Below are 27,699 nucleotides of genomic sequence, written 5' to 3' on the forward strand. Positions count from 1 at the left end.
TTATGATTTGATACTATATAAATAAATTTAAATTGAATTGAATAGAATATATCATAATAGGATTTTATCCATATCACCCACCCCGACTTTCAAAATAAAAGGAAAATACACAAATAATAATCAGGCATTTGAAAAAATATTGAAAAAACAATATTTTATTTGAATATAAAAAATTACAACAATATTGATGATTACATTAACAATGCAACTCAATTAACCACATATACAGAATGTACTACTGTGTATTGATATGTAATAAGACAATGATACAAGTAAACATATATAAAGACCTGATGGGAAACTTTACTCCCTGCAGTGATGAAAGCAACCAATCTCTCTAAGCACAACACAGATGTGATGGTACAGTCCAGATAAAGTCAGGTCCTTATTATGGTGTTCCACTCACTTGCCATCGTCTTCTCTTTGTTTTTTGAACTGTCACATTTTGGATTCAGTCTGAGTCTCCCTCCTCCACTCCTACTGCTCCCACCGCCCCAGCCAACTCCTCCTCGCTGCCTCGCAGACGATCCCCTGGACACACACAAACACTCAGAGTCAGTCTGATCCATTCATTCACTGCAATCACACGATGATAACGTGCACCATTGACACCTCTTAACCAAGTACCCATGTTGCCTACAAAATAGTCCTGTTCCACCCACAGACATTACAGGGTGCAAAGTTACATCTAATGCATAGGATATATAAATCAATCAAGTAAATATCAAAATGTAGCTGTAATGCTGTCTTCGTTTACATAACAGACTAAAACCAAAATGAAAGGAGTGACAGCAATGAGTAAACAATGTCACAAACAGGGAAGACCTCCTATTACAGTTGAACATGTTTTGCAATCTCCTGAAAGCTTGTGTCTATTTTTAGAATATGGATCATACATCAGTGGAGGAATCACACTGTTGATGTCATCAGACGGCTTCAGGCCTCTGTGGAGTCTGGAAACCACAAAGCAATTAGCCTAATAATTCACGCCTAGCCCAGGCACGGTTGGCTCTGTGCCGTCGGGAAAATTCAGCGATAAAACGAAGAAAGAAAAAAAAACCCCCATTAAATAAGAAATACTAACGGATGAGCTCAGCGATGGCTCTCTGTGTTCTCCTCTCCAACTTCTCCAGTTTCTTTGCCACATCTCGTTTCAGGTCCCTCGATTAAGAATCACAATGAAAACACAATGTCAGCAACAACGTTTGACTATACCAAGATTTTATGCACTATACAGGTTGGAAAATAGTTTTCAAAACGGTCTTACCAGTCTGGTTTTCTCGGGGCAAGGTTGGCCAAATCCTGAGGAAAGAAAACAGCTGAATACAGCAGCCACTGATGCAACAACAAATAAAATCACATGTACACTGAAACAATTACTCACCACTTCTTCAATGATGGGCTCTGGATTTGCTGCCTCTAACTGGTCTTTAACTTTATCCTCCACTGCAAAGAAAGAGAGGTTGTCATCAGTCATAAATCTTGTATGATAATAGCAGCAGGAGTCTGTGAGCAGTACTCAAGGGGTGCAGTCCAGAAGCTGACCATGTGCTAGGACCTTCCTGGAGGCCATATAAATCATATAAATAAAGTATGGTATTAACAACACTAAATAACACTCTAAATTAATGTTTTTTTAAAATCTTGTTTGTGAGTCAAGAGTTCTCACCTGATGCCGGTTTGGCTTTAGGTACCTGCCTCTCCTTCAGCTCTTCATCCTCTGGGGTGTAATTCCTCAGCTTCAGATCTCTGAGGACAGAAGCACAGAGTAAAGTGAGTCTACTTTTAGTGGTATGAGGGGAAAACGATACACTATCAGCTCTCTCATTCCATTTCCCACAACCAACACACAGTCCAGGAGATGGCAGTGTAGACAAATATATTCCACCAGAGATTAAGGAGCATAAAAGACCATCTGCAAAACCTGCACAGCTGCACATCTAATGTCTGGACAAGGCCGGGTATAATGTCCCTCTTTATTCCTACGAGCACGTTCTAATTAACATGTTCCACCTGCTCCTGGGCACAGACTCGAGGAGAGCAGCTAACAGCTGAGGAATGCTTTCCTTGATGTTGAATTACGCAGTCTTTCATCACGTCTCTACACAGAGGAATTCTTGGCAAGCCTCAGCTGACATCTCTGCAGATTATACAGAAAGTCCAGAGGCAGAGGTAAACTATTGTCTGACCAAACACAGACCAAGAGGATTATCAGCTGTTCTGAGCTTAACATGGATTTGTGATGAAGCCAGAGAGAGTACACTCTTGATACATTCATCACTCCCCTGCTGCCAATGGACAGACCGATGCCTTGTATGGGTATGGGCAGGAATGCTAGTCATGTTCTGCCTGTGGTTGACTGAGGTCCACTCTTTTACACATCTCTCTCTGCCTCCTGAATATCTCCCAAAGAAGCTGTTTTAGTAGGGAAATGTGTCGTTCTATCCATTAATCCATGCAGTATAATGTGTGGATATTTTGGTGTAATGCTGGTGCTTGTGCAAAAGTCAGGGAATCAACAAAATTAATAAGTTTTATTTTCTGAGAGCATGAATTTAGTTGCAAATCTTGCCATTATTTATCATTTGCACAAAGTTGATAATTTGACCTAAAGTTGGTGCTAGAGACATGAGCAGTTTGTTCATCCGATCTTGACATTTCTTGGGTAATTGTGGCACAAAAGGAAATGTTAAGGGGTTACCGTAAACATTATATGAGGACTGTACATCATATGAGGCCCATGGATATCACCAGCAAATGGATATTGCAACAAATGTTCTTTATGATCACTTGTAATGGACAAGTAGTGCTTGTCAGAAAGAAATTTAACCTGATCGTGTGAGGCAAAAGGTCACGGAAGTCACCAGCATCATTAGGAATCATCCTCTGGGGACCATAATTATCCAAACTGAATTTTATGCCATCCTGGTCAGTAAATGACAAGACATTACTGACATCATTATAGACTAAGGCAAGACCGTCACACAGACAATGAAAAACACTGCCATCTTACATGCCGCCGCAAGGACAAAAAACAGGGTATACAGATGGAAAGTTGGACATCACTCCTTTTTTCTTAACTGTCTCTTAGTTTGATGTGTCCAAAACATTGGAGTGTGTTTACACATTTCCCCTTCAAGCACAATGTGGCATCAAAGAGAGTCAGTGATAAATTCGGAGCACTGACCCAAGTGTTGTCCCTCTCAAAATGTTTAGAGTGAACTACGACTGAGGAGGTGCAGCACAGTGTTCAAATGTTTACACTGATAAAGCTACCTGCCCAAACCACCACTGAAAAAACAACTCCAGCCTTTTCATTTACACATGTACCACAGGAACTGTAAGTACTAACATGTAATATTTCAGAGGCTTTTGAACTTCCTTGTCTTATTTGCTATTTCCAAAAATATGAAATCTACTTACCTATGAATCTATCTTTAAAAAAAAAAACAAAAACAAAAAAAAACAGCAGCCCTAACACACCTAATCTGAAAACATTTCTGCACAAGATCAATTTATTTTGACATTTTTCATTCATTTCAATAGGAATAACTTGAGGACAAACGTGCTGATTGTTTTGCTCTTTCATGCTTGGTTTGGGAATTTGATCCCCCTTGAAATTTTAATACTAATCACAAGATACATTACACTCACACCCTGCTAAAAATGTGTTTCTTGACTTAAAACACAGATTAAAAAAAACAAAAAACAAAAACTCAGTAAATTAACCACTGATCTTTTCTCTCTACAAAGAAAAATGTCTAAATTAGGCTCTTAAAGTCTGCAGCTATTTCCATTCTCATGAGAGAGATCTGTCCTGCTGAACTGGAGGAAAAAGCAGCGGCACTCCCTCAGTGCCGTCAGTGCACAGTCATTAAAAATAAACAATGGAAAAAAAAAAAAAGGTCCTGTAGGATAGGAAAGATGGCCGCTCTTCCTGCTGACTAATACACAAAGTTGAGTGATCTGCAGGATATTTGAGCAGCCAATAGCACGAGGCTGTGATTCAGCCCAGTGTAAACACTGCAGCTCATAACCTGCACTTGTAACACGTGATGTGTTACAAGAAGATGGTGATCAGATAAAGGGCTGATGTTCTGCTGATGAACTTCCGTATCAGTTTCAGTTCCGTTTGTGCAGCTTAAAAATCTTCAGCTATAGGATCAAGCAACAGTGTGCAATGTTTGAAGAAACTGTCAAATGCTTTTATGAAAAATATGAAAAATAAAAGCACATGTGGCGTGATGAACCAACCTGTGCTTCTCCTCCGTAGTCTCCTCTAATGAAGATTTTTTCTTCTCTGGCTCCCCATCTTCTTGCTCTCGCCCCTGTTAGACGATAATCACACAATCTTACAACACATGGTACTCTCACAGCATCATTAAATCAATCACCTGGCTGCAACTAGCACAAACTATGTAATACTATATCTTGCCACACAGAATCCTTTCTATTAAATAATAAAGATTTCGAAATTGAAAAGAAAATTTAAGATTATGTTCATGGCATTTTTTTGTTGTTATTACATAAAGAGTGACATGAAGTGTGGTGGTTTTGTAGACACAAAGCCTACAAGATGACTCCAAAACAAGTTGTTCAAATTGAAGCTATGCATCCGCCTATTTTAGATCTGGCACACTAAAAATACATATACACATTTATACACTAGGCTAACATTTGCATAGGAAAACACAATAATAAAACATCTGGGGTTTTTTTGTGTTGGCACATCATTTGGGAGTCAAATAAAGTTACATCTTGAGCTTGATTATTTCTGACATTGTGTACTTAGGAGGTGTAGTTTGAGAACTTTTAGAATTAAGCTAAATAAATTAGGAAAATCAGGTCAACAATTGTTCCATGACTATCAGTAACAACCAAAAAAGCTAGCCTGCTACCTGAACCACCACAGCATCTTATACAGTGGCCTACACTAAACTATACACACATAAACAACAGTGAAAACAGATGATGGAATAGGCTGGACCACAAGTGAAAAGTTGTAACAAAGGATATCGGACCCCTCCCATCTTCCATTTTCCTGAAGAGGCTTCCTGTCCACCTGCTAGAACAATTCAGGGGACTGACTCATTCTAAAAGTACAGTACAAAAGGAAATCAACCCGAGGCGTAAGGAATGGAAACAGTCCTTTATCAAACATTGCTAGCCATCCAGTATGCTTCTGTTCAACAATGGCCTAGTGAAACACATTCTGGTCTAACTGACAGAAAAAGCAGCTTCCATCTCCTGAACAGGGTTTCCTGTTGGAAGAAGAATTCATATTCAGAACTGAAAGATTGTCAGAGTGGAGCAGAATAACTGTGTGATGTTTAAATAGTTTAGCACAGATAGCAGTGCAACAACCTGCTCTCAGAATGTGTGGATCAAGGCCCAAGGTGTGTGTTGATATAAAAATTTGATATCGTACAATTATCATGGGCAAAATCAGCTCCACGTACAATTTTTCTTGATAATAACCGATAAGATAAAACTTATCGGTTGTTGCAGTAAGACTTTCTTTTTTCTTTTTTTAAAACAGATTCTAGATTTTGTTCTGCACTGTTCATAAAACTTAAGTATCTCCATACTTCATTCAAATCCTCTTTTACAGCAGTAAAAAAAAATTTCTCTTCGGTCAAAATAAGTGTGTTTTCACTGACAAAGTAAACGGCTGTTGATCCCAGTGACGATCCTTTTCCTCTCTTTTAAAGAGCGGAACAAAAATAGATATATTCAGACCCGTTTCACTCACATTGTGGCACTGATGTTAAATTTACCACCCTTTCCATGATTGTAATCAAGTTGGAGTGCTTCATTGAGTGAAAAATATTCACTTTTCCCCCCTCCCGTTTAGTTATTGTTTTCATCTTCAAAAATGTTGTAGATGGTATAGAAGTTTGCAAACATCCCACTGTGGTTGGGCTTCTGTGGAAAACAGCTTAAACATCCCTATTTAATTAAATAAAGTTGTGAGAGAAGTTGCAAATAAAATGTTATATTCTTAAGACATTACCTGTTCAGTTGAAATTCCCTGATAACCTCAGATTTTCCCAGATTATTTTCCCCATACGATAAACATCTCTTTGTGCTCAGTTATATTCCACGAACTTTAGGACCAAATGGCGACCCTACTGATGTCTCGTTTATATCAGAGAAACTACTTTTGTCATTACACACCGAACAAGCAAAGATGTCAAAAGATTCCTAGCACTGTGAGGCACCAGAGATCCTTACATACACAGAGGGTCAGAGCTCTCATCCCTGCTGCCACCATCCTGTACCTGTACCTCTGATGGTCACCTCGCTATTGAGGCCATTTCTGTTTAATGCATCACCTAACATCAGCCCAGTGTCTTAAATATAAGGGAAAACAGCTACAGTTCAGTACAGTTCAGCTTCAGTTCTGGCGTCATCACACAGTCTGCAGAGAGGTATAATGTTCGATCTGTGGACCTAAAAGTGGGTGAAGCTGCTCATGTTCCAGAGAAGAGTTTTTCATTGTCATGGCAGTTAAACCAAAGTCATAAACACATTAAAACGCGGAACCTATACACGAACAACAAGAGGGCTAGCCACGAATCTCAATTTATTGTTATTAACTATAAACTAAGAGATTAACGTTGGTACACGACTAGCAGTTAAATTACCTTGTTACCGTCTCTGAGAAAGAAGCCCATTAAACAAATCAACGAAGCAAGTTTAAAATTTACTTGGTACATGACTATGCTAACGTTAGCTACAAGCTAAATCGGTTAACGTTACCTCACTAACGGAAAGACGCGCTCTCTACAGGCTGCGTTGCATTTTTCATAAACCAGACATTACGAAACGCGTAACTTACATGAAGCTGTTTATCTCTTAGTGCTTTTAACCTCTCTTTTCTCTTCAGGGCCTGCTCCTGAAGGGACCCGACATTTCGCTCCATGTTTATCTCAACACACCGCTCAATTCTCTCTGAAATCCATTAGTAGTCCTGACTGAGGATGCAAAAAAAAAAAAAAAAAAAAAACAGACCATCGAGTACATCGATTGCAGTGGCCTGTTGCCTGATCATGTGATACTGATATGTTTAGTTTGACTAATTTATTCAAAATACTTAATGTGAAACATTATTATTTCAAAATCAACCCCCTATTTTAATGAGATTTTCCAAATTTGAAACACAGAGGGGTTTATTTTGGGGCCTGTGTTGTATGTATTGGCACACTGAGCAATGCGTCAATTGATTTAACTTTCAGTAGCTAATAGTCTCTTTTTGAAAAGCCTATTTAAACCCACTTATAGACTACTAACAGGCCTATACATTAAAGTAAATAAAGGTCACACATGGGACTGACTGGCACACTGTCCCGCCTGTTGATGGTCACACCGTCAGGTCCCGGTTAGGAATTTAGGCCATCGCCATGGCAATACAGCTGCCTCAAGCCTCACTGTGTCCATCCTCCTAATGACCAACATTGGTGTGTGACAGCGCAAACCTGGGTGTGATCAATGTGGTATAAAGGTTAAAGATCACAAAACTGAAAGGATAACACTAATAAATCAATAACTTGCCCATTTTTAATACATGTGAGTGGAAGAGACAAACTCCCTCCTGCTGTAGCCGACCACAGCAGATAGGAAAAGGTTGTCTGTACTGCAAACTCTCCACAGACTACAACAGACAAACTGCATGGCCAAAGATGATGTGCATTTTTTCTGCCTGAGTGCCATGTTGAGCAAACGACACCTTACCTGATATTTTACATGCAAAAACATGGTAAACATATGATTAACTCATAGAATATGTTGCATTAGAGACAATATCATCCAACAGAATCCTCTTGCAAGAATTGACTCCTCTTTTTAATATAGTTTATTTAAAACAAAACTTTTTATACTCAACAAACATGTCTTTTTAAAAAATAATAAGGTTTTTTGGGAGGGGGGTTTTGTAAAGAGAATTTAAATGTATGTGAAGTTTTTTGTTTTGAGATAAGACTGTAGGTTTACAGTACATGGAGTAATGCTTCTTATAAGTTAATGCATCTTCAAATAAAACTTTTCACGGGAGGAACCATTCCTCAGAAGTAGTACTTTTAATTTTGACATGTGTCCTTTTTTCCCCTGAAGTATACTTTAAATGTAGGAAAATAACTTTTCCCATGTTTTACTTTCAGTATCAATCACTCCTTTTACTAGTGTAGGTCACTTTGTGTTTACCGATTTATTGATTAACAGTCCTCATCAGGAATATGATAAAACGATATGCAATAATCATTTATAACAGCCTAGTAAGGCACCGGGAGCCATTATAAGTAGCTGTTAAGAGTGTGAGGTTCAGCTGTGTGATTGTTTGTGCGTCTTTATTTTATCAGTGCTGAATGGTGCTTGCTGTGCAAAGTAACAGCTTCATCCTCAGTCTGCAGCAATTGCACAACACAGTTAAAAAAAAAAAAAAAAGTGATCATTTGCATGTAGGTCGCCTCTGCTGCCACACATGCTGTAGCAGATTATTGAGAGATTTTTATTTATTTATTTCATTAACCTCTTTTAAATGGGTGAACTTTACTGAAAAACATATCTGCTTATATCTTTGTTAATTCAATTCTCTTAGTTCCCTTTGTCACCCAAGAGAGTCCTGTAGCTGTAGCCGTGAGTGTGTGAGTGTGTGTGAGTGTGTGTGTGTCTTTAAGAATATCTGCCTACCTGTGAGCATGATCCACAGGCAACTCTTGACTGTATTTGTTGCCCTGTTCACAGAGTCGGAGACCTGTTGATGGCGATTTGCTCCTGCTCATCGCACATCGCACGGGACTGAGTGCACACGGGCAGCGCAGTCGTTTTTCGGTCTCGAGCGGATGGCATCTGTCGCTTCCGTGGGAACTCTCTCCAATAGGAATCCTACAGCAACAAGCTCGCTCTAAATGCGGACATGGGTGTTTCTCCAGACATGCATTTCCACGCATATTTGTTCCTGGTTTCACAATTTCGACAGTGATCGCACCGTGGCCGCGTTCGCACCGTCATGTTTGGCTTTTTCTCGCCACTCTGATAACTTTGCGTGTCGAGACCGAAAGCACTTTTGTGTGTGTGTGTGTGCGTGTGTGGATTACTGTGCCTGAATTTGCAGGAATGGTTCGCAGGAGCGTGCCGCGTCCTCCTGCCTATAGGAAACAACTTCCAACGGCGCAGGCTTTGACCATGCTCTACACTTTCACGATTTTTTAAAAAAAAAAAGAAAGAAGGGGAGATCATGAGCAACCACAAGGGCGGCGGAATGGCATCGAAGGAGAGGCTGTATGAGCTGTGGATGTTATATTACACGAAGGTGAGTGCAAGTGCGTAAGAGCTGACGGTGACACCTGTTGTTGCGGCAGGTCCCCTGCCTGAAGTTTATGGCGTGACCCGATCGACACACGAGCCTAGTCTGTGCGATCTGTCCCGCGGCCGCGTTGTGTGTCCTGACCCTGTCGTCTGCGCGACACGGTTATACGAGGAAGTCGCCCGTTGTTGCCTGTTTTGCGCGGCAGCTGTTTGTTTACCTAATGCCGGAGGCTGCCCGGCGCAGAGCGGGGAAGGATATCGTGTCATATCATAGGGCTGTGTCACTGGGGGCCATTTAACCTGTGGAAAGCAGTCAGCTGTGAGGCTATCTGAGGCGGATTAATGAAGCGTGTTCGACCCTGTACCTGCGAGGCAGGTGTTACTCGGGCTACTTCCTGTTCCTGTTGTTCCCTGTCTCTCTTCCTTACTTAAAGCGTGCCACATTTTTACAGCGTGATATGTCACGGAGCCTGTGTTATTGTTCAGGAGAGGACCATATTCTCACTTATCACTTTGAAACGTGTGTTCTTATTTTGCTCCCCAGCAGCATATTTACTCTACGGCTCACACACCAAACAAGAAACAGTGTTGCGTTTCTCTCTGGGGAGAAAAATCTAACGTAATTCCTAAATTGAGTGTCAAATTGTTTTGTGTGCTGCTTTGGTCGCAAATGTTCAGTTGCACCGCAGTACTGCAGCCCAGTCCTCTGGTTGTTCATTAAAGTGCAATGTCTTGTTAATAAGGACCAAAACAAATTCATAATAAGAGGTTATTGCACATGCTTTCATGTCACGTCTTCTTGAAGAAGAAGGACCGGTTGGCTGTGAATAAATTGAGTATTACTATTTAATGTGTTTGCAATCTGCTTCCATGCCTGGGGACAGAGGAAACAAGAAGAGACTTCTTTCCAAGTTTGCATGTACTGTATGTTCACTGCTGGGCATAAAGCCCTAATCACGGCAAATCTTAAAGGGCTGCTGTCTTTACAGGGATAAAGTCTAGTCATAGATTTGGACGTTTTTCACTACATATCTTTTTGAATTATCCATTAATTTAGGACCGGGCTTAATCCCATTTGGGGATAAAACAGCCAGAGGCTTTTAAAAAAAAAGACAAAAGTCAAAGGTGGAATAATTGCAAAAACGCTCTAAATGCAGCAGCGACAAAAGTGAACAAGAATTATATCGCCTCTTGCTGCAGCATTTACTATCAAAGTGGTCATTGTGGTCAGTTTGGGCAGATCCCAGAGGAAGTGTGCTTTTCTAATCCACCCTGTTGCTTCTCCTCTGGACTGCTGCTGCACATATATCTCTAGATTTACCAAACATTCCTGGATATGAAAAAAAACAACAACAACAACAAAAAAAAAAACAGCTGTAGGTACTGACAGAAATAATCCACTGGTGTGTGTGTGGGTGTGTGTCCTGAAGCTGACTTGACAGCTGTATAGCATCTCTATGTGCAAGACCATTTCCTTATTAAGATGCCTCTTGGCTCTCTGTTACGTCTCTACAGTTGCCCTCAAGGCTAAAAGAACAATGTTTAAAATAGATTATTTCTCTCTCTCTCTTTCTTTTTTTTTTTTTTAACACATTTCACACCAGAGAGTGACACATAGGTTCCAACCTTTTGTTGGAAGTAGATTTTGCATGTGTGCAAATGACCGGCCTGTATTGCCAATCAGCGGTTGGGGATGGCAGAGGAAAGTGTTTTCATTTAGCCCAGTATTAAACGTCCCCACCTGATATGACTCAGAGGAACACAATAGGCAGCAGAAAGGCAGCAGAACCACTTCAGGGAACATCACCTGCCTCTCCAATATGTGACGTTTTTGTTGTCTGTTTTGTTGACTGTATCTTTTTTTTTTTTTTTTTTTTTGACTATTGCAAATAAGTCAGACTGGAAAACCTGACCTGAGCTCAATTTTATAGGCTTTTTGTCTGTAAACAAGCCTTTACTTATAGCGGCACGGGCCCTACACTCTCTGTTTGAGTCAAATCAAACACACCCAGGCAGCTGTTACACCCTGTAACAGATCTGAATTCAAGTCTAGAGATATTTTAGTCTTGTGTGTCTCTGGGTGACACTGTTTTTCCTCAGGCTTATTCATATGTTTTTTTCAGACTTTTTTCAAGAGTCGAGAATTCATTTCTTCTGCATTTACCAGCCTTTTTATGCAAGAGAAATCCTAACAGCATTAGTACACATTTGATTATGGAATTTTACATTATATAATAAAACTGTGATGAGTCCTAACAATTGATTCCAACATTTTTGAGTACATATCTCAGCCATCGTTCAGTATTTGCAGTAAGAAAGCTAGGCTTGCTCCGGCTTGTTGTTGATGATAAAGGAACAGGGCTTCCTTCGATTGTGCAAGAAATCACACACCCCTTGCAAGCCTTTTTAGATCAGCTGAGGTTCAGGTCTGATGCGAGATGTTGAAAAGCCATTGTGTGTATAGAAGTATCTATCTTGTACTAAGGTTGGCTGAAAAATTTGACATTTTCAGTACTAAAGACCAAACAAACAGACAAGCAATGACAGATGAATTTATGATTTTATGGATAGCCGCTTCCCTTATAGAACAGAGAGTTGATTATTTGCTAGAATTGCAATAACAGTATATGGATAAATGAATATCACCATAAACATGCATTTTTCCTTCAAATAGATTAATAAACAACTGTGCTGGCAACGTGAACATACAATGTTTATTCACTAAATGCTTCTTGGATATCAGGTTTTTGCAGGTTTAAATGTGTTGACAGCATGTTAAATGGCTTCATGCTCAGACCCTCATACAATGGGCAGAACATGCCCATGTGTGTTATGTCTGTTAAAACCAGCCTTACTGGAACTATTTCAGAGCTCTATATCTCATATCTGAGAAGGTTTTCCAGGCTGCCATAAAATGCTCATGGCTGACAGGTATAGACAAACACAGAAGAGTCTGATCTAATCACTTAGTGAGTAACATAACTTTTCAGATCGTGTCTCACGACACCCAAAAAGGTATTTTTTTTTGGATGTGCGTGGAAACAGTAATACTGTTAGACTGTTCTTTAACAACATTTCATTACATCTCATTTGTAAAACTGTGACCAATTCAATGACAAGCGATGGTAATAAGTTACCAGAGCTCAAAGTTTTGTCTTTGTGTTACCTGTTTTCTCTAAAAACTGTAAAAATAAAATAAAATAAATAACCAGTTGTATTCAATTTACTTCAGCAAATATTTGTTTTTTAACTGGATAAATGATGAATAATTGATAGTTAAAATAGTCATTGATTCATTTTCTATTAATTGTTTAATCGACTAAGTATTTCATCCCACAGTGGCTGCAGGTAACAGCAGATCAATGAGCTCTAACTTCTTAAACAAGCTGGTAGAAGGTTTCATGTTTTTGCAAAAGCATCAGGCATCAGTGTTCAGGTTCAGCTAAAACAATTAATTGATTAATCAATTAGTCACTTGATAGAAAATTAATTGGCAGCTATTTTGACAATTGATTAAGTCATTTCTCAGTTAAAATATCAAACAATCTTGAGTTCCAGCTTCTCAATTGTGAGAATTTCAGTTTGGCCTATTTGAAAGATATTTCAAATAATATTATATTTCTATAGTTCTATACAGTATATACATTGTATAGAACAAACAAGACAAAAAATAATCAGCACATGAAAATCTTTAGTTTGCAGCTCTGCATTCAGGCTGCCCTTTGGCAGTGATACAGTGAGAAAGCCTTAATGTAGACTGAGCTCCTGTGGTCAACACAGTGTCTGCTGCCAAGAGATAACTGACCCAAGACACACACAAGTAAAACTACAGACCTTCCATATGTCATACTACCAGCTGGAAGTGAAGAGGAAAAAAAAGCATAATTTTTAGCTGCCAAAGATCAGTGTGGATACAGTAAGATGTCAAGCTGGCAGAGAGATAGTCTGTGATTATCCTGCAATCATTAGCTTGAGAGACTGTTGGGGGGACAAATTAAAGCCTGTCATGGCAGAAATTGGACCACATTAACAACCAGATTTTCACCCATGGACGCAGCTGTGAAACCACCTCTTCTGCTTGCTATGAGGAGAGCACAAGTTATATTTCCTGGCTTTTGTCACCACACTCAGTCCCCCCTACTGTGCATTTATCTCAATTACTGATGCCCATCAACACGCTGTAGAGGTTCAGCCACAACAAAAACAGCCATCCCTGCAGCTCACTGTAACGGTTCCCTATCAGACCTGTTGTTGGATTCCCTCGCCTCGATCTCCCCTGTTTACCAACAGAAGGGCCAGCCAGGAAAATCAAAGTGCTCTTTGCTTTCACTTGTGCAGGAAGCTGGAGCGAAGCAGAATGCCAAGCAGCAGAGAGTGGCACAGCTGCTTGGCCATGTGCAGAGAGAACAGAGATAAATGGCACTGTTTATAAGGGCTGGTACGGCATAGTTGGTTTGTGACATCTGTTGTAATCTAGTGTCTTTAATGTGCCTTTTTCTGAAAGCATACATCGAACGCATAACCGCAACACCGTGGGAAACAAGTTGATACAACTGCAAGCAAAGGATGTGGATTTCTTTAGAGGTACTGATCAACATTATTTTTGTAAGGGTTGATTATTAGAACCTGTCAAGGGAGACATAAAGGAGGGATCTATCACGTGTCTGTTCCAGTTTTGCTATAAAGAAATGTAATGTATTTCCACTGGTTTTACCTGTCATTAGCAAACCAGTCTCACTTCCTATCCGTGACCTCTTTTTTTTAAATAATTATACTATAAAAATCTACCTGTTGCAGTTCCACCCAACACTCAGTGTGACTAAACAACACGCCCAAGCATCTGTGATCCACACAGAAGAAGAACTGTTACTTCCTTTTGCTTAAAGCTAGAAAGCAAACAGTACCTGCTACGTATAGTAGTTGTGCTCAGTTTAAAAATAAAGTCTGTTGTCGCAGCCTACAGAGTTGCAAACCAATATATGCCACACAGCGTCACCTAATTAGCCCTATTACTACGCGTCCCTCTACACTGTGGATTCCAGTGGACAGAATAATAATTGTAGTCATATCCAATGCAAGGTGTCATCAAAAACAACGCTTTTTATATCCTCAGTGATGTTAGGCAAGAGTCGGTCATTAAGCTACTTTCATTTGAATCTAAAGCAAAGCTGAAGGGGTGTTGCAAATGTTACTCAGTTCTCCATTCCTGCCATAATTCTTGCTAAAATGAATTCTTTCTAAAAAAAATAATTCCTGCCTCTCAAGTCTCAAATGCCTTATTGTCGAGATGCTGGAGGCACAAAACAATGGGTTGCTCACAGGTTCCTGTTTTCGCAGAGTACATGCAGAGATATTTATATACAGTCTGTGTGTGATGAATGTCATTTTATTTTAACTTTTTCAGTAGCTTACTAATCAAATTTTGTCTTAAAAGTTTACAGTGGTGCAGTAAAGGCATATGAGCACAGCTTTTGCTATCTAGAAAGACAGTGTTCCTTATATTATGACATTCACTGTTTCAGCTCATCACATTTTAGTCCGTTTGCACTCCAACGCAACTCAAAACGCTGTCCCAGTGTTTTATTGTTGCTGTTTTCTAGAGCAGCCATCATATCTGCTCACAGCTAGCAGTAGAATCAAAAGAGGAAGGGGTCTGACGAGGAGGCAGAGTATGAAGGAAGTAAGCTTCGGTTAAAGATACATGTAATTTCCTGGTTGTTCGCTTGACATTGGGAGACTAGAAGCGAGCGGGTCGGACGCTGGTGCTTGTGTTAGGAGTGATGTGCAGCTGCTGAGCTGCTGACTGTGGACTACACTGAAGGCTCATCTGAGACTGGGTTCCCGAGAACCTGGCACCCTGCTCAGCTGCGTACAATGAGAGATGGACTGGCTCATAAGTCAATGCCAGTTGGTAATGTACATTTACAATTAATATAGCATTGGAAAAGACGTAGTCACACAGTGCTTTCAGAATGACTTGCATTAGGTTTCCATTTTTATTTTGATCTTACGTTAAGTAGAGGAACTGTGACTATTAACTGCATATTAGACATGCAATGAGCTCTAACATATAGCTACAGTATGAATGTAAAAGCATTATACTTCAAAGTAACCCACATCAACTGCAGGACACAATGCATTGTTCTTTTTTTTTTCACCAATATGATTGTGGGCTTAGTGGTTGTACCTGATGAATCCGTCATGCCATGTGCTGTTTACGGTATGTTATCTGTGTGCAATGAGTCAGTCAGTCTGCAACGACTCATGTCGTCCCTCGCTCCGCCTGCTCTGAAGAAGCTGCTGTATCAAAAATCAGCAACAGTGCTTACGTGCATACTCAGCTAATCAAAAATGTTCAGGCTGTTCCATCACACAGTACATCGGGGAACATTTCTAGATGTCCTGTGTTGTTTGATTTTGTAACACTGGGTTCCCGGAAGCTCGACTTTTCTGAATCATCAGGATCTATGTAGGGTCATTTAGAATTATATGAAAGTCTGTGTTTAAAAAGACAAAAATAATTCAGTGTAAAGTTGACCCAGTTTCTCTTGTGACCTGTGTGTCAATTGTGTTATTTAGTCTGATGTGAGATTGAGAGACTGATTTGAGGAGTGAAGAGTGGCAAGATATGTTGCACTGCAGAGGCTGATTGAAGCTGTGATAACGACTGTTGTATATAAACATCCTCATACGGTTGAAGCCGTCTTAAATGATAGTATAAGGACGTGGTAATGTGGGGATGCTTTGTTTAAGACAATAACATGCTCACAGCGAAAAGTTCTTGATGTATGCTTACTGCTGTATACAAACTTTACTGCATGTGTGAAACTTATGACTGATTCGAACTTAAAATAAAATATGTTGATTTTACTTCTTTTAACGTCCCTGTTTTGAAAAAGGAAAGAATTGGCTCATGTGTTCCTCTCTGAGTTACATCTCATTGCAACATCCTGTTACAAAAACAGGTCATAAAATTTAGTCAGTGCCATGTTTTCAGTCACAGTGTAATGCTTGACCTTTTTAGATAGTAGAAAAGCAACTGAGTGCAACCAAAGAGCATATTCCATTGAAATTTCTCTTGAAACCATACACATTTCACACCTGCTGTATTGTTTACTAGCGCTGTAGGCATGCCTGGAGGTGTGAAGGCAACTTTATTGGCTCACATGTTCCTTCCTCCCTCCTGCAGAAAGACGTGGGCTATCTGCAGCAGTGGTTGGAGGCGTTTGTGGCGTCCTTTGAGAGGCTCATTGACGTCCAGTCACTGGAGCCTCGGAGGTGAGTAGTTACTTTACGTTATTTATTTTACACAAACCACATAGCCAAAAGCTTCCACTGGTTTGTATTCCCCAAAGCAGGATGAACTCTGACCTTCTGTGGAGATAGCATTTTGACATGTTTATGTTATATGTAAACACAGCCCCTATTACGACGCCCTTTGCCTATTTGCTACTGCCTCCCCTCCCCTCTCTTCCCACATCTCTTCACACATCGTCCTCTCCAAATCTCTCAGGCTGGAGGAGTGCAGCTCGGAGGTGCCCTTGCTTCCCAGGGAGGTCCTGGTTTTCCTCAGCACCCAGCTATGGCACAGTGCGCTGCACCTCACTGGGGCCGCCGAGCAAAACAGCAGCACCCCACACCCACTGCTCCTCATCAAGTTCTTCATCATTGTCTGCAGGTGAGGGGCCAGTCTACTGTTTGTGCGCTTCTTCATCATGATCGTAAACGTGTAAATTAGTGGAGCTGCTATCCTAAGTATCCCAATTGTCCTAATATTGCGTGAAATAAAGTATAGATGTTGTTATCGTTTTGGATGGATCATAAGCAGCAAACAACAATATGCAGATGTAGTACAATAGTATTCCACTACATCTCCAGTCGCAGGCCACTTTAATATTTCTTTTCTAGTTGACAGTAGTCACTAAAAGCTAGGCTGTAGGATTTATTTTTTAGGGATTAAACAATGTTCATTCAGTTATCGTTTTATTAGGAAATAAAAATGTACTTGGGTCAATTTATTTACTTGAAATGTACACTAAATTTACAAAATAGGGGAATTCAGTTCTTTACCAACACAAAGAAGGAGATGGAGATAAAGGGAAGCAGGCGGATACATGTGTTTTTTTTTAGCTTTTCCAGAAATTGCAATGCAGATTGTGTAAGGCACTTGCAATTCAGTGTCAGGATGTTGTCCCTTCCATTCTGTAGATTCACTGTATTTTTTTTTGTTTTTGTTTATTTCAGACAGACTTAACACTAAAGTGCATGAATTTCTCTCTACTTCTAGGAATATGGAGAACATCGACCAAGAGAAGACCCCTGGTTTTGTTTTCGAAACTATCAGACTTTTGAATTTCTGTTTGGACCAGGTAAGGCCACTATAAACTGTACTTCAAACAGGGTGCAGAGTTCAGTGATTTATGACGCCGCTTGGCTCTATAGTTTGCTCAGTATATCATGCATGCAAAGATTATTTAGTGCCATTTTAGGAGGACTACGCAGAAATCTGATATACAGTAGAGGGATAGAAAACCTACACTGACTTGATTCTGTCTATAGTATGTGAGATCCTCATGCAGAACTAACAGAACTAGTTTACACTGACAAGAGAAGTGGGGTGTGTAGTTGACCTTCTGTTAATTGAACTGGAATGTGTTGTACTGTGTTTGTTGCATGTAAAAGGATTTTAAAAATGGTGTATTTGTGCTGAGGATGTGTTACAGATGAATCTGTGTCCAAACTTGTATTCCCGGCAGTTAAAAAATGGACCATTGGAGCAGCCTTCTCTGCAGCTGGTTGTGCAGTATGGACTCGTGCTGTGTGAGAGTCTGTTTGACCCTTATCAGACATGGAGGAGACGCCTGGCAGGGTGAGTATGTGTTGCTTTACCCTGGAGATCGCCGGCGTGAGTGTGTGGGAGTTGGAATATAGTCACACAAAGACAAAAAGCCTCACCGTATGCATTTAACATCTTGCCCAACCTTTTGTGATGTGTAACACCTCATCTTGTTGCCGCCAAGCCTCAAAGTTAAGCTTCATTAAGGCCAGCAGTATTAGTGGCAGTCGCACACTGACTAGGCATGATGTGAGTAGGAGTGCGGTGACTTGAGGCTTTGTTTGTTGCAGGGAGGAGGTGAGCTTGCTGGAGAGGAACAAGTATAAGTTCTCCCCGCTGGCCGTGCCAGAGGAGCTGCCTGCTCTCTTCCATGGTGAGACACTCCCTTTCGTCTGCTCTACCACTCTGATCTCTGTCAGACCTCGCATACCACAAGAATCAAACTGTCCCTGCCGCTGCCCAAACACAGCTTAGATACATCACATTTGACTTGAAAAACGATGCCCTTTCGTTTTCTCAAATTTTCCTAGTAAATCACTCTCTGTCAGAAACGTGTTTCTTATAATGGAAAAATAACTGGTCATTCCAGTCAGTCAGTATGTCTGCTTTTGGTTAAAAACTTGATTATTTATCAAGTTTCTAATTATCAAGTTTCAGTCACCAGAGTCCAAACAAGTCTATTTATAAGAAGCCCATTTGAACCATGAGCACTAATCTATAAGCCATGTGGGAAATCTCTGCCTGGGCAGGTTTCAGTACGTCCAAATTTTAGGAGGATTATACTGTGATAGTATGCCTATTTGGAAATGTTAAGAGCTAATTGTGTAATACCTAGCCAATTAGCAAGGCTTAAGATTTTCTATGTGATGTAACCCTGAATGACGGTGGTAGCATTGCAAGGCAATTTTTATTACCTCAGCTGAACCAATTTTGCACCAAACTTGGTGGAAGGATGAGGCAGGGGCCAAGGAAGAACCCATTAAATGTTGAGGCAGATCTAGATCATGTACTATAAATTTTATTGTTTTTCTCCGAAATCTGGTGTGTGTTGTTTGACATTGGCCTCTGCAGAGGTATGTACTTTACTGGGTGCCATTTGTGTTAGTCATTTTCTGTAACAATTTATCCTGTTCACAGTGGCAGGGGGCTGGAGTCAATCCCATCATGCCTGCATTAGTGAACGAGATTTTGACAGCAATGTGTTCATGTTTTCTGTATTATGGTTAAGTGGTAGCTGGTCTTGCGTAACATTGTCTCTCGACCTGACCACATGTTCACAGAAAGCCTGCAGGAAAGCAAGCGGATCCCAGAGTTCCTCACACTCAGATTGGTTCATCTCCAGGGTGCTGTCATCAGTGGAGGAAAGGTCTGCTACCCTATCTTCCTCTTCATCAGGGATTATTCCGCAATCTGAATAACACTACAAGTGCAAATTAAAACTGATTACAGGAGTCAGGTTGTTTGTTTTTTTGGGGGTTTTTTTTTCAGAAGAATGGCCTTCTCTCCATCACCCCTCACTCTGTAGAGGACCTGTTCTCTGTTTTGCGAGCGTGGTGCTGCCGGACCTCCCCTGAACCCAAAGACACGGCGCTCCCACGGCTGACCTTGCAGTGCCTGACGGCGATGATCCACCTCCTGCACTCCAGCAGTCCTGCGGAACGGCAGGTAGAGATCAGGACGATACTGGAGATTTACTTCCAGCTCCTCAACTGGAACCGTCCGCTTAGCAGTGAGAAGCAAGACAGGCAGAGCTGGGAAGACAGTCTGATCTCGCTCCAGAGCCAAATGCTAAGTAAGAGCATGTCCACTAGGTCTCAAGTCTAGCTGAGTGTGACGCATTTCTTTCTTTTTATCTCTCTCAATCAGTACGGAGGAAAAATAATCAATTTCCCTGGAGTCTGATAAATAAGATAAGTCAACGTCATCCTTGTTGTCATTTTTAGCTGCTGTTCCTGAGATCCTGCAGTGCTCTGACAGACCAGTCCTGCAGGCTGTCTTCCTCAACAACAACTGCTTTGAACACATCCTCAGGCTCATTCAAAACAGCAAGGTCAGACCCCTGACCCCTGTCCATCCAAAATGTGTCCCTCTGCTCTGTCAGCTCTTTATATCTGTCCTTTTGTCAATTGGCCTGCCTATCAGTAGTCTGTCACCATTTTGTTTTCGTCATGTCTATTTCCTCTTTTATTTCCCCGAATGTCACATCTGCTCTCTAACCTCTTTCTGTTTGATCAATGTGAAATATCCCAAAAATTCATACTTTCAGCTGATGTTTTGCTCACATGCCTACAACAGATGTATACTACTGCAGCCTTAGAGAAACCAGGATCAAACCTGTCTCACAGATTACTCTTCGTCTAATTGTCTGTCCTTTTGTCTTGTGTGTTTGTGTGTGTGTGTGTTCATGTGTGCCTGTGCGTGTGTGTGTGTGTGTGTCTTTGTATTACCTGTAGCTCTTTCGGAGCAACAGGCGTAGGCCGGAGCGTGAGGTTGTGTGTGACCTCACTACACGTTTACTCACAGAGGTTGAAGTGGACCAGGTACTCCCCACCCCCACCCACCCCCCTCCATTCCCACCCCCACCCCAACCCTCCGCTTGGTGTCGATATTGGTCTGTCAGCAGGAAACTCAGCCTTCCCTCCACTCGTTAACTGCTCTGAGCTATTTAAACAGGAAGCTTTAGGCAGGAAGTCTGGCTTACACTCATCTGTAAATAAAGCAGGTAGCACGGATATGCATGATAATTGTCGTCTGGAGTTCCCTTTTTATCTGTCATATCTGTCCGTCTGGAATGCAAGTCCACTTACAGCCTATGTTACATGTCACTTAGTATAATTTTGGACCAGTGTTGGAATTCAACTTTAGATAAACTTAAGGACAAGCTGCTTTTATTTTTTTGCACGTTGAAAAGTTTCAGATTATCAATATTAATCATTGCTAGTTTGGGAGTGTTTATTTATATCACATTCATAATTAGAGGCTGAATTCCCTGTTGACAACACTGGGCCAGAAGAGCATGCTGGGTTTTTTATAGTGCATGAAATGGTCGTTTTTTTTCAGTGCATGGCTTTCCTTCTTTTCCTCGTATTGTGGCTGCTCTGTCATGTGACTGGTTGTACTTGTATGGAAGAGCTGGCTCGTGTCCTGGGGTTTCATTTTGCCTAATTTCCAGCAATAGTCCGGGATTGCCTCAGTTTTTTCTAGCGGTTGGCTTTGGTTTTTGCATGCAGGGACCTGTCAGTAATTAACAAAGAGGCGATTGTTTGGTGACCGTTACAGTCATTCTCTTACTTTGACCCAGTCCGCTCCAATAATTGTGGTGTGGAAAAAAAGAAATGTGCTTTACATCCTCTTGCACTTTACAGATATTCAGAAGAAAAATAATTCATTTGGTGAAAGATTTGCTCAAAACTGACTTGTTTTCCTTTCGGTCATGTGCAGTTTAAATGTTCACCTTTTTCAGGCTTTTGGCGTCAACTCATGCTGATACACATTTTAAGCTCTGTAATGCCACAATCAGCTAAACCTCCCCTTTTGATGCAGGTTTGGGAGAAAGGATCAGACAGTATTACAGTTCATGCATTAGGAGTCCTCACAGCTATAATGAGTAACTCACCCTCTGCAAAGGTAAGGCCCATTGTGACCATCTATGGCCAAAACATATAATGTTCATACTTCTGTACACACACTATTAAGCATAATATTATAATACTATGATACTATGATGAGTGCCACCAGACACTAGTGCCTGATGAGGAAAGCTGTTTTGCGTTCATTTAAGAAACCTCATTGTATTCGCTTCCAATGTGGGGAAGTGTGCCAACTAATTATCCCCCTCTGGAGCAGCTTTCTCCAGCCTATTTCTGTCTCCTTCCCCCTCAGGAGGTTTTCAAGGAGAGGATTGGCTACTCCCAGCTGTTTGATGTGCTGAGGAGTCAAGGTCAACCCACCAAAAGGCTGCTGCAGGAGCTGATGAACATGGTGAAACACACATTTCCTCATTAACCCTGCTCAGTGCAGAGATAGTAGAAGTCAATTTGCTCTTATCGATGACCTCGTTCCGACTTAAATTGTGTCAGTAATAGTTAACCTGAAGTTATCATGTCATGTTACCATGTCTATTATCTTATTTTTTATTCTCTGCCTTCTCTGTTTTCGTCCCTCCTCGTCTCCAGGCAGTGGAGGGCGAGCATGCCCACGCTCATCACCTCGGCATTAGTAATGACCAGCCCTTGCTGCTGCTCCTGCAGTGGCTGCCTGACCTGTCGGGTCAGAGGGACCTTCAGCTGCTGGTGGCGCAGTGGCTTGCCACTGTCTGCAGTGGCTCCTTGTCCTGTCGCACCGTGGCTGTGGAGGCAGGCATGGTGCGGGCTCTGCTGCAGGTGCTTTCCCAGCCCCACAGTCTGGACAGGCAATGTGCAGATGCACTCCTGGGCCTCCTGCAGCACCTGGGCTCCCTGTGTCTGAAACCAGAGGAGCTAAAAAGTCTGCTCAGACTGCTCAGGGTGGATCAGGAAAATGGAGCAGTGCTGGGGAGGGTGCACCCCTACTGCACTCGCATCATCCGAGTGCTCTCGGCCATGGCAGCCAGAGAAGGCCAGGACAGTGCCTTGCAGTACTTTGACCTTACGCCCCCCATGGCAGGTATTATGGTGCCCACAGTCCAGCGCTGGCCAGGCAGCGGGTTTGCCTTTCATGCTTGGCTCTGCCTCAACATGGAGTTCCCGTCCTGTCACTCACAGTTCTCCAACAACCGCAGACCTCCTGCCAACTCTGGCACAGGGGCTCAGCATGAGATGGGAAAAGGTCCACGCAGGAAGCAGCTCTACAGGTAGAAAAACACAGGGCGGATGAGAATAGCGTTAAATTGCAAGCATTTAAGTGTCCACCTGCATAGTATAATTTTTGACAGAAACCTTTTTTCTTTCTCTAAAGTTTCTTCACAGCCAGTGGAACTGGGCTAGAAGCCTTCTTCACCATGGGAGGGGTGCTGGTAGTGGCTGTTTGCACTAAGAAAGACTACATGGCTGTCTCGCTGCCAGACCACCCACTGGCTGACTCACGCTGGGTGAGTGTGGACACATGCTGAATTGTAGAGCCAGGATTTTGGCCAACGTTTGTCCTCATTTAGTCTGTCCCAAATAAAAATAGATTCAATCAAGGAGAAAATCAAAATGGTGTTGTCTAGGCCTGTAACCTTGACGCATAATTATTATAAAAAATTGAAGAGTGTCCTGAAGAGACAAGTACTGTAGCTAGAGAGGTCTATCAGTATGGTTAAATTAAAGCTGTGAGCTGTGACTGTTTTCCTCCAGTGTCTCAATACAAAAATTCACCTCTTGTAAGGATCAAACTTTAAACAAAGAATTAGCTTTTTGCGATGTTGACACACATTTGTGCGGTCTTTCGTCATCCTCATCACAGCATTCAGTGGATATAGTCCACATCCCGGGCCGCCGTCCTTTTGGTCAGAACCTGGTCACCATCTACATCGATGGAGAGCAGCGTAAAACTGCTCAGCTTCGCTTTCCATCTCTCAGTGAGGTAACTGAAACTGGTGTCTAGTGTATCCTGATCATCAACATACTGTATCATACTATTACTGAGTGGTTCCCCTCCGTCAGTCTCACTTCCTCTGTCTCTCCCCGACCTGAACCTGATCCTGAAGCCTTTTACCTCCTGCTGCATCGGCTCTGCAGGCCACCGGACCACTACCACCACCACCTCCCCCAACCTGCCCATGACCTTGTCCTCCAACCCGTCACCCGAGTTTGCCTTCCCTCCCCATGCCCCCTCCCTCATCCGTTCCCAGTCTTTCCCAGCCTCCTTTGCAGGAGGCCACTGGGGTTCTATAGGCAACTCCCCTGTGCACACCATCCCAGCGGGACTGCAGGACACAGAGTGGGGAACACCCACATCTCTGGATGGTCTCCTGGGCAATGCCTTCATCTGCCACGAGGCTCTCCAGCAGACCCAGACTAGAGCTCTTTATGCTGCAGGTAGGTCACACTCTGCTGCAATGCAAATATTTTTGTACACATTATATACCTTGAGCATTTAATAATTTAAGCATGTAGCTGAATTCACCAGTAAATGAAATGTACAGGAACCCAGTAGTAAAGAAAATCATGGTGCCCAGACACTTGAGAGAATACTGGCTGTACATGTATTTTTGACGTGTACACCAAGTAAATTTAGCATATTTATGACCTACATTGCTTTCTGCTCTCCATCACAGGCCCCAATCACGTGTCCTTATTCAAAACGGATGGAGAGTTATCTGATCTCAACAGCAAGCTTCTGCTCTACTACACTCCACAGGTGACCCACTGAAACTTGGGAAAACCTACACATTGTATTACAATGCTGCTACTGTGTAAATCATAAACGATACCAGCAAAATATTCTTGCTCACATGCGTGTATGTGTTTTCTTCAGGCCTTTAAGAGCCAGATATGTCTAGACCTGTCTCCCAATCACCAATATGACGGCAGGCTGACAGGACACAGGGTAGTGAATTGGGACATCAAGGTTAGAAATGTTTCTTGTTTCTATCTTTATTGCTGTTGCGCTGCTTCCTTTTTGGGTAGGTCTCCTTCCACATCAGATCTAAATAGAACTGATGTGGAAGTTTACGAAAACCTTGTGTGTGTGAATGTTTTTTTTTTTCGTTTTTTTTTTTTTCTTCCCCGTAGGATGTTGTAAATGTGGTTGGAGGTATAGGGGTTTTGCTGCCCCTGCTTGAGCAGGTGTGTGAGGCCGAGCAGGCTTACAACGGTGGTCAGGAGATCTCAGACTTGCTTGGACCGGAGCTCACCTCCTCCAGAGGCCCCGCTGCCATGCTGCTCCCACTGAACAAGTCTGCGGGTCAGTTCGTGTTTGGTTCAGATAGCAACAGTTTACATTTATTGCTGCATGAAATATTAGATGCAATTATAGTGTCTTCACGAAAGGGTGGCCTCACGTAAATTATAGAGAAGGAGACATTGTTTCTGGAAAGACTGAATATACTGTGAGCATGAAAACCTTTGGCAGAAATCTTTGCTTTGGTATCACAAAACCTGAGCAAATCAAACAAAACTATTTGCATATTTAGATATATGTGGGTCAGAGAATGCTGTGTTTTTTTTTTTTTTTGTTTTTTTTTGTAATTTTGGTAAATTAACCTTTAAGTATCATAAATATATTTTTTTCCGCATTTTGGGAATGTTGTTGTTTTGTTGTTCCTTTCATTCAGTTGTAATCTTATGCCAAATGCTAGGAATGATTCTTAGTGCAGTTCAGACATGTTTTGAGTAGCAGTGAGACAGTGAGACACACGATCAAGACAGTCAGACAAGAGGCACAACATAATATACAACGGACAAAATCATTGCTGACAGGTTAAAAGTCAGCATGGGTATACCGAGCCACAACATGCTTGAAGAATTGCAGTTCAGAAGCTCACAGCACCTTAGGCTGCATAAATTCTGACATAAACAAAATAAGACAAACAGTCAAGCAGAAGTGAGACAAATACCCACACATATGACTCATCCTGAGATATGATAATGTCAACAAAGTGCTTTGTAACGCATAAATACAACTGTGGGTAATACAGGAAATCTTGAAAGTTGTTTTGCCCTAATTTTTTTTCCTCTCAGAGGGCAGACTAGAGAGAAACAGCATTGCTGCTTTCCTGCTGATGGTGAAAAACCTCATCCGTCATCACCCTGTCAATCAGGAGAGCCTGCTGCACTGCCATGGGCCGAGCATCATAGGAGTCATGCTCAGCAAAGTAAGTGCCTCGTACGTCAGTTCCCACAGCGGGTGGGAAGTAATTGCGAGAAGCATCTGAAAGAGAATAATTGACCTTTTCCGTCGTATTGCCTCGGTGTAACTGCTGTGTAATGAATGGGTATGGTGTTGTTGAGACAGCAGTGGTTCTTTCAGAGTGGCAGTATCACATGCTTGCGTGGGGGAATTTATGCAGACTTTGTCGGATTGCATGGGCTCTCTGACTGAGAACAAAGGATATCAGCTACAAAGTCTGTTGCTTGAAAATGTTGTGTTGAAATCCAGGAAAATTATGTATAGCAGAATTTAATTTAAAAAATGTAAATTAAAAATCATATGAGGCATGGAAGCCAGAGTTAGTTGTGAAGCATCCTTGCCACTCCTCAGTTCTTGGTGTAATATTTTACAGTTTCTAAACTGCTCAGTGGGTCTCAAGCAAGCATAACTAGTCGTCTTGTTCGGTTTTTGCTGCAGTGAGGTAGGCAATGTTTTAATTAACCTGTATTTGATGCTGAGCTAAATCAAAGACAAACTTACATTGCCCTGTGATGGACAGTCCTTATTTAGTAAGGCATCTGTAGTAGAAAGGATTTCTTCAGACTCATGATAACTTATGTTTGAGTTCAGAAGTTTACATGGTCCGACAGTTTTAATAGATGTGAATATTTGCTGGTTGCAGCCCGTCAGGTGTTGCACTGGTGCAGCGCAGACATGCTAGGTCCTCTGACAGGATATGTTGAAATATGTGATGTTAAGGCGGAGCCTCCTGTAAGGAAACCGAGTCTTAATAATCATATGGGGTTGCCAGGTTTGGCAGAAGCAAAGACAAAAAGTCACGTACAGTACATACAGCACCCTAGGGCTGCAGTTTATGGTTATTTTTATCACTAGTTAATCTGCTCTGTTTTGCTCTCTTTTAGTCTATAAAACATTACTTGATTCCTCAATTATCAAAATGGTTAGTTTGATGGATTAATCGAGTAATGGCTGTAATCACTGCAGCCATACAGTTCATAAATGCTTGCAGTATATCTAAACTCCACTAGCCTCTGAGTGTCATTTAAAAAACACCAACACTTGCACACACATAAATCCAAATCGATGAAAACATACTTCAAACGCAAACACACCTTAACACCGCTCCTCTTTGTTTCCTCTCCTGCAGGTTCCAGGCAGCATGATGGACATGAACGTTTTAATGGCATGTCAGCTGCTGCTGGAGCAGGTTTTCAGTGAGGGCAACAGCCCACTTCTACAGCAACTCTACCAGCACCTGCTGTTTGATTTCCGCATCTGGACTAAGAGCCATTTCGCTGTTTGTCTGGGTAAGGCACAATCGGCAGCCGTGTTGTCAAGTAACGCACTGCTGAACCTTTTCATGTCTGCCGAAGCTGTTTGTGTCCCCTTTTATATGTATATGCACACGCCAAGACTGAAAGGAGTAAGAGGAGGCTTAAAGCACCGTAGAGCAGAGATAGAATACATTAATGTTTCGAGCTCAAGCCATGGCAAGGATTAGAAGTGAATCTGTGCGTGAAGCTGCACTTCAGCACCCTGGTTTTGTAAATGAATGCTCTTCTTCGGTATAAGCTTGCATATTTGTTTGACATTTCTAAATGTCAACCTGAAGGGAGATGACAAAAGTATTCTTCTCCTTCCGAAGCCCATGTGCAGTACCTGGCATCTGTGATAAACAAAGGCAAGCAGCGCATGAAGAGGAAGTATGGGGTTCAGTACATTCTGGATACCATTCGGACGTTCTACAGGTGAACCTTTCTCTT

At 41.7% G+C, this 27,699-nt stretch overlaps 2 protein-coding genes across 7 annotated transcripts in view; one reads left to right on the forward strand and one right to left on the reverse strand.

Moving 5' to 3' along the window:
• Positions 1-134: 134 nt before the first annotated feature.
• On the reverse strand, positions 135-6,963 carry ccdc12 (coiled-coil domain containing 12). The gene is made up of 7 exons (XM_040116914.1): positions 6,842-6,963; positions 4,255-4,328; positions 1,670-1,749; positions 1,385-1,446; positions 1,268-1,302; positions 1,085-1,161; positions 135-531 (listed from the first exon to the last, which is right to left on the reverse strand). The coding sequence occupies exons 1-7, from the start codon at positions 6,923-6,925 to the stop codon at positions 452-454; spliced, it is 492 nt and encodes a 163-aa protein (XP_039972848.1). The 5' UTR covers positions 6,926-6,963; the 3' UTR covers positions 135-451.
• Positions 6,964-8,715: 1,752 nt separating this feature from the next.
• nbeal2 (neurobeachin-like 2) overlaps positions 8,716-27,699 on the forward strand; it is a 35,049-nt gene continuing 16,065 nt past the window's right edge. For 2 of the 6 annotated variants that reach the window (XM_040116909.1, XM_040116910.1), the window contains exons 1-22: positions 8,716-9,310; positions 16,496-16,584; positions 16,820-16,984; positions 17,594-17,675; positions 18,063-18,175; positions 18,433-18,515; positions 19,423-19,508; positions 19,631-19,934; positions 20,086-20,192; positions 20,596-20,682; positions 21,686-21,769; positions 22,025-22,123; positions 22,318-22,973; positions 23,078-23,210; positions 23,567-23,686; positions 23,811-24,141; positions 24,381-24,463; positions 24,581-24,673; positions 24,838-25,009; positions 25,786-25,919; positions 27,084-27,243; positions 27,582-27,684. In XM_040116909.1, coding sequence (XP_039972843.1) covers positions 9,236-9,310; positions 16,496-16,584; positions 16,820-16,984; positions 17,594-17,675; positions 18,063-18,175; positions 18,433-18,515; positions 19,423-19,508; positions 19,631-19,934; positions 20,086-20,192; positions 20,596-20,682; positions 21,686-21,769; positions 22,025-22,123; positions 22,318-22,973; positions 23,078-23,210; positions 23,567-23,686; positions 23,811-24,141; positions 24,381-24,463; positions 24,581-24,673; positions 24,838-25,009; positions 25,786-25,919; positions 27,084-27,243; positions 27,582-27,684 — 3,359 coding nt within the window. In that variant the 5' untranslated portion in view covers positions 8,716-9,235. Of the gene's footprint in view, positions 9,311-15,049; positions 15,218-16,495; positions 16,585-16,819; positions 16,985-17,593; positions 17,676-18,062; positions 18,176-18,432; positions 18,516-19,422; positions 19,509-19,630; positions 19,935-20,085; positions 20,193-20,595; positions 20,683-21,685; positions 21,770-21,988; positions 22,124-22,317; positions 22,974-23,077; positions 23,211-23,566; positions 23,687-23,810; positions 24,142-24,380; positions 24,464-24,580; positions 24,674-24,837; positions 25,010-25,785; positions 25,920-27,083; positions 27,244-27,581; positions 27,685-27,699 lie in introns of those variants that run through there. The other 4 variants (XM_040116908.1, XM_040116911.1, XM_040116912.1 and 1 more) reach the window with 4 other exon arrangements.

Source organism: Xiphias gladius, chromosome 22 (assembly GCF_016859285.1).
Source record: "Xiphias gladius isolate SHS-SW01 ecotype Sanya breed wild chromosome 22, ASM1685928v1, whole genome shotgun sequence".
Taxonomy (NCBI): Eukaryota; Metazoa; Chordata; class Actinopteri; order Istiophoriformes; family Xiphiidae; genus Xiphias; species Xiphias gladius.